A 6659-nucleotide genomic window follows, 5' to 3' on the forward strand; every position below is an offset into this window, starting at 1 on the left:
CAAATATATTTTAAAATAAAAGAAAAAACAGTGGAGTAACAATCAGTTAAAAAAGTTCTGTAATCGATTCATATACTTTCCTTTTGTAGAAATGCCGCCTATAACGTCAATGCTGCGTTAAATGAAGGGGTTTTTTGGGGATTACTTCCCTTCGACATCTGCGCAAACGATTCATACGAAGCACCTCACACGGGGTTTTCCACAAATACTTCTTTTCAACTGGTGGAAAAATATTCCAACCTCCTAATTCACCTAGAAAGTTAGTCCCTCTATCTTCGTGAGTGTGAAAGGAATTCAGTGCTTGCGCTACATAAGCGAAGAACAGGAGTTTATTTTTCCTATATCGTGAAATTCCGACGTAAAGGCCGAACTACCACTAATGAAGGATATCTTGGAACTATAAAAAGTAACGTTATCCGTGTGAATATCTCAGTGTCAGTCTGAGTATTATCCAGGGAATTTTATTCTATTTTTGATTTCCTTGTCCGGTAATTTAGACAGTTTCGATTTCGGATGAAAAAATGAAGCGCTGGAAAGTAACCCGCAAAGGAATACATGATGTTATTGTTAATGGAAGAGGCAATTCGTTATCCTCAAAACGTACATTGGCCCTCCAATGTCTTCGTTATAAGTTTAAGTTGGGTAGAGAGGTAAAGACAAAGGATATTTTGAAGAACGTCAGGAAAAAATATTTTAATATGTATTTTCAGACATTACAAAGATGCGAAAAAACTAGCTACAGGTTTGAAATAAAATTTCTATGTTGGTTAGAGAAGGACATTCATTTTTAATTTGAAAGTTGATCAGTATGAACAATGCAAAAAGTTAATATTTTTTCTCATATCAGCCCTAGCTAAGGTAGTCGTTATATCACCACGTTCCAAATGGCGGAGCTGAAATACCTGTGGCGGCCGCACCTCCTGCCTCGCCGCCACACCGCTTGCCCGGAGGCAAGTTAAAGCGCGCTCCGTCATCGCATTCTTCCAACAGTCCAGATAGCCCAGCGGTAGCGCGGTCGCCTCCCAAGCGGGCGGCCCGGGTTCGATTCTCCGTGCCGGAAAGTTTTATTACTTAATTTTTCTGGCCTTCTAGAATTCCCTTCTAGAAGTTTCTCTAATGTTCAAGAACAGTAAGATAGAACATACTGGAAGTTGGCCAACTGAATAAATACTGCGGCCTTTCGGCCGGCAGTTCAGTGTAGAATTGTACACAATTCAATAAACATCGTCCAAACCATTCCATCGAATCTTCATTGTTAGCAGCCTACACGGACTCCTGCTACATTGGTAACCCCGACGTGATCTGAACACGCAACCTTCTGATCTGGAGTCAGAACTACGAACTACGAACGCATCCAGCAATGCCCAGCAAGGACGAAGAAATCGCCGAGCTTACTCGTCAACTGAACGACCTTCGAACAGAACTCCAGACGGCGGCTATGCAACAAGCGGAAGCACAACAGGCGCTTGTTGGACAACACCAGCAGGCCCTCGCCGATCAGGCCCAACAATTTCAACAGGCATTTGCGGCGGAGCAGCAAAAACCGCAGCCACTTTTGCCGCCACAGCAACCACCGCAGCAGCAGCCTACGCAACCTCCGCCACCCCAGCACGACGCCGAAGCAAATGCCGCACGACTCCAGGCAACCAATCAACAGGAGGCTTGCCGCGTAGCCGTGAAACTACCGTCCTTCTGGCCAAGTAAGCCTTCAGTTTGGTTCGCACAAGCCGAGGCGCAGTTCGAACTTGCCAACATAACACGGGAAGAGACTAAATACAACCACGTCGTCTCCATATTGGACAACCATTTCGCCGAGGAAGTGGAAGACATTCTATCAAATCCACCAGCTGAAAACCGGTATGAACACCTGAAGAATGAACTTATCCGCCGCCTTTCACTCTCCGAGGAAAAGAGGGTTAGGCAACTCCTTCAGGCTGAAGAACTTGGGGATAGGCAGCCGTCGCAACTCCTACGCCATCTGCGCTCACTCAACGGATCATTCCAAATCCAGGATACACTCTTGCGACAAATATGGCTGACGCGCCTTCCAATTACCGTCCAAGCTATTCTGCAAGCACAGACAACACTGCCGCTAGACGAACTCGCCAAAATCGCCGATCGGATCGTCGAGATCACACCGCTGCCTCCACCACCAGCCCTAGCCGTCAACGCTGTTGCCAGCTCAACGGACACTTCAGCTCCCGCCGTCTGCGCTACAACAAGCTCAACAGAATTCTCTTCGCTGGCCAGACGACTGGGGAGCCTCGAAAAACAGCTAACGGCTCTCCTCTCGCAACTAAACGATCAGCACCGGCGCTCACGCAGCAGTTCCCGCAGCCGAGACTACTTTCCCTCATGGTCCAGAAGCCCCTCCCAGACTTACCACCCAGCCGACGACGCCAGCTTGTGCTACTACCATCGGCGCTTCGGTAATGCAGCCAGGAGGTGCCAAGCGCCCTGCTCCCGAGCTACGGAAAACTCCAGCGGCGAGCAGTGACGGCGGCCACCGCCCGCCCTATAGGGAGCAGCCGCCTTTTCATTACTGATAAATACTCCCGTCATCGATTTCTCGTCGATACCGGCTCTGATCTGTCAATCTTTCCGGTAAAGTTCTGCAACGACAGACGAGTCGAAACCAACTACGATCTCTCCGCGGCCAACGAATCCCGGATCAGCACATATGGGACGATGCCACTCCGACTCAACTTAGGCCTTCGTCGTGATTTTGTCTGGCGTTTCACCGTCGCCAAAGTCAGCGAGCCACTCATTGGAGCGGATTTCCTCGATCATTTTCACCTGGTTCCGGATTTAAAAACTGCCCAGCTCATCGACCAAGTTACTGGCCTGTGTACTCAGGGACACCGTGCTTTTTCTCGTCAGGCCAGCATTCGGACAATCCCCGGCACAACAGCGTATCACCGCCTGCTCGCCAAGTTTCCTGAAATCACCAAACCTCCAGGCGCTCCAAGAGAAGTGCGCCATCAAACACAGCATCACATCGAGCTTACACCTGGACCTCCCATATATCATCGAGCTCGACGCCTGGCCCCAGACCGCCTCCGCGCTGCTAAAGCTGAGTTCGATGCCATGCTCCGCGAGGGAACGGCACGTCGCTCCAACAGCCCCTTCGCCTCGCCTCTGCACATGGTCCGCAAACGAAACGATGGGTGGCGCCCATGCGGTGACTATAGGAAGCTCAACAGTCGAACTATCCTAGATCGCTATCCAGTTCGCACTCTGCAAGATTTCTCCGTTGCCCTCCACGGCTGCAACATTTTTAGCGTTGTCGACTGCGCAAAAGCCTTCACACAAATTCCCATGGCTCCAGAGGATATCCCCAAAACAGCCATTATAACTCCATTTGGCCTTTTTGAATTCAACTTCATGCCATTTGGACTTCGGAACGCCGCGCAGACCTGGCAGCGTTTCATCGACGGAGCTCTAGAAGGACTTCCTTTCTGCTACGCCTATCTGGACGACATCCTTGTGTTCTCAAAAACGGAAGAGGAGCATCTTCAGCATCTCCACACCCTCTTCGAACGCCTTTCTCACTATGGAATCGTCATTAATCCAGCCAAATGTGTCTTCGGAGCTACAAAAGTCACCTTCCTCGGGTACTCCGTAACTTCTGATGGGTGTTCACCCCTACCCGAAAAAGTTGCTGCCATCAACGACTTTCCACAACCGAAGACAATTCGAGACCTCCGTCGTTTCCTGGGTATGCTCAACTTTTACAGGCCCCACATCCCACACGCAGCTTCAGCCCAGACACCACTCAACGCGCTCCTGCAAGGTCCTTCAGTCAAGAGTTCCACGCCAATCACCTGGACTCAGGAACTTCTTCACAGCTTCCAAGAATGCAAAACCGGTCTCGCCCGGGCTACCATTCTAGCTCACCCGGACCCTGAAGCTTCCCTGGCCCTCTTCGTCGACGCCAGCCAGACCGCGATTGGTGCTGCTTTGCAACAACGCTCAGGTGACAATTGGCAACCCCTCGCTTTCTTTTCACGGAAACTAAAGCCGTCGCAACGGATGTGGAGCACCTATGACAGAGAACTCTACGCGATGTATCAGGCAGTGAAACACTTCCGTAACATGGTAGAAGCCCGCGACTTCGCCATTTTTACGGACCACAAACCGTTGACTTTCGCCTTCAGCCATCGTACCAAGAACGCTGACAGCTGCTCGCCACGTCAGTTCAAACACCTGGAGTTCATCACTCAATTCACAACTGACGTACGCCACGTCTCCGGCCAGAACAATGTCGTCGCCGACTGTCTGTCAAGAGTGGAATCTGTCAGCGCCTCTACACCGTTAGACTTCGTCGCCTTGTCCCGTTCGCAGGACACCGACGAAGAACTTCGTGGACTCCTCGACAGCGGTACTTCACTCAAGCTTTCTCAAATGCCAATTCCTGGAACAACCGTCAAACTCTGGTGTGACACATCTAAGGACACGCCTCGACCCTATATCACACCACCGTTCCGTCGACGTGTCTTTGATCAAGTCCACAGTCTTGATCATCCCGGTTCCAACTCCACTCTTAAAAACATATCCAACCGCTACGTTTGGCCGTACATGTCCAAGGACTGTCGCACTTGGGTTCGCAATTGCCTTCCATGCCAGCGATCCAAAGTGCATCGTCACGTATTGTCTCCTCTGGCTAACTTCACCATACCTACAGCACGTTTCGACCACGTCCACGTCGATATCGTCGGACCCCTGCCTTACGCCTCTGGGTTCCGATATCTTCTCACGATGATCGACCGTTTTTCACGTTGGCCGACAGCAGAACCTCTCGCCGACATCACTGCCGAATCCGTCTGCCGAGGTTTTCTCCTAGGATGGATTGCCCACTACGGTTGTCCAAAACGCCTCACCTGCGATCGAGGACGACAGTTCGAATCAGGACTCTTCAAAAAGCTCTGCGCCACCCTGGGCATTGCTCTTCACCCTACCACAAGCTACCATCCTCAAGCTGATGGAATGCTAGAACGTTGGCACCGCCCTCTCAAGACAGCACTAATGACGCACTCCCCGGAGTCCTGGATCGACGCACTGCCAATGGTTCTCCTCGGACTCCGCACCACCTGGCGCGAGGGCCTGAAGGCTTCACCAGCGGAACTCCTCTATGGAGAACGGCTGCGTCTCCCGGGTGATTTCTTCGCCGACTCTCCGGCGAGCATCGGTTCTGAGGATCTGGTCTCTCGGTTGCGTACTCACATGTCAAAAGTGAGACCAACTCCTGCAACTCATCATTCCAACAGCCGGAAAATATTTGTTCACAAAGCTCTAGCCACGACGTCGCACGTCTTCCTGCGACAAGACGCAGTTCGGACGGCCCTCCAGCCACCATATCTAGGGCCATATCCAGTCATCACCCGCAGCGAGAAAACATTCACCATCAACATCAACGGGAAACCAACAGTCGTCTCCATCGACCGACTTAAGCCTGCGCACATTCTCCAGCCGGACGATTTTCAAGAGAGGACATCGAGACCTTCTGAACCGACCTCCGGAAAACCATCTTCCGCGCCATCGACCGGGACGTCGCCTTCGCCCGCGGGCACCTCTGCCGCCCCCCCTCCAACGACGCGCTCGGGTCGGACTCTTCGTTCACCTGTACGCTACAACGCCAGCTGTATTTCCCCGGGGGGGAGTAGTGTGGCGGCCGCACCTCCTGCCTCGCCGCCACACCGCTTGCCCGGAGGCAAGTTAAAGCGCGCTCCGTCATCGCATTCTTCCAACAGTCCAGATAGCCCAGCGGTAGCGCGGTCGCCTCCCAAGCGGGCGGCCCGGGTTCGATTCTCCGTGCCGGAAAGTTTTATTACTTAATTTTTCTGGCCTTCTAGAATTCCCTTCTAGAAGTTTCTCTAATGTTCAAGAACAGTAAGATAGAACATACTGGAAGTTGGCAAACTGAATAAATACTGCGGCCTTTCGGCCGGCAGTTCAGTGTAGAATTGTACACAATTCAATAAACATCGTCCAAACCATTCCATCGAATCTTCATTGTTAGCAGCCTACACGGACTCCTGCTACATACCTAATGGCCACTATTATGTTAAAACCATTCAATTACGCCTATGATTGTTGCAGTTAAAACTATTATTAACTAGTCGTTGTATGATCAAAATGAAAGCTTTAAAATCTACTTCAAGCTTTGTGTGTTCAAGCTTTTTTTTTTTGGAAGATTACCTTAATGAATAGTTGGAAAGTTTTGCCTTTAAGTGAATGCGGTAGTATAATTTGTTAGTATGCGTAAGGTATTTAGAACCTTGTGGTGTGCATGTGGAAATCCTCTGGCATGCTGCATGCTGGTGATTCATTACCCCCTGCCAAGCACCCTAGAGGTGGGTCGCAGGGTGTTATGCAGATGTAGGTGTACTTTCCGCGTCAAAATGATGTGCCGTTTTATTTTGCAAATGTATAGCTGGCCTTCAGTGCATACTAAATTGATGATTAATAATCATTTAAAGAAAATTTCAATCTATTTTTTTCATTTTGTTTTATGAAAATGTGAAAAATTTGGACACAGCAGTGCATTCAATGACTCCGTGCACCGTTGAGTTAGCCGTTTTACCATCTACTTGAAGTTTGTTACTCAAACTAGGAAAATCTGTTATATGTACAGCATTAATCTAAGTAGCAAATGTTAA

The 6659-nt window shown here is 50.0% G+C and overlaps 1 protein-coding gene across 1 annotated transcript; it reads left to right on the top strand.

The window, feature by feature from the left end:
- The first annotated feature begins 1360 nt into the window (after positions 1-1360).
- Positions 1361-2497, top strand: LOC124167905 (forkhead box protein O-like). The gene has a single exon (XM_046546006.1). It carries the CDS (start codon positions 1361-1363, stop codon positions 2495-2497), a length of 1137 nt encoding a protein of 378 aa, XP_046401962.1.
- Positions 2498-6659: the final 4162 nt, after the last annotated feature.

The sequence above is a fragment of the Ischnura elegans genome, chromosome 1, assembly GCF_921293095.1.
Source record: "Ischnura elegans chromosome 1, ioIscEleg1.1, whole genome shotgun sequence".
NCBI lineage: Eukaryota > Metazoa > Arthropoda > Insecta > Odonata > Coenagrionidae > Ischnura > Ischnura elegans.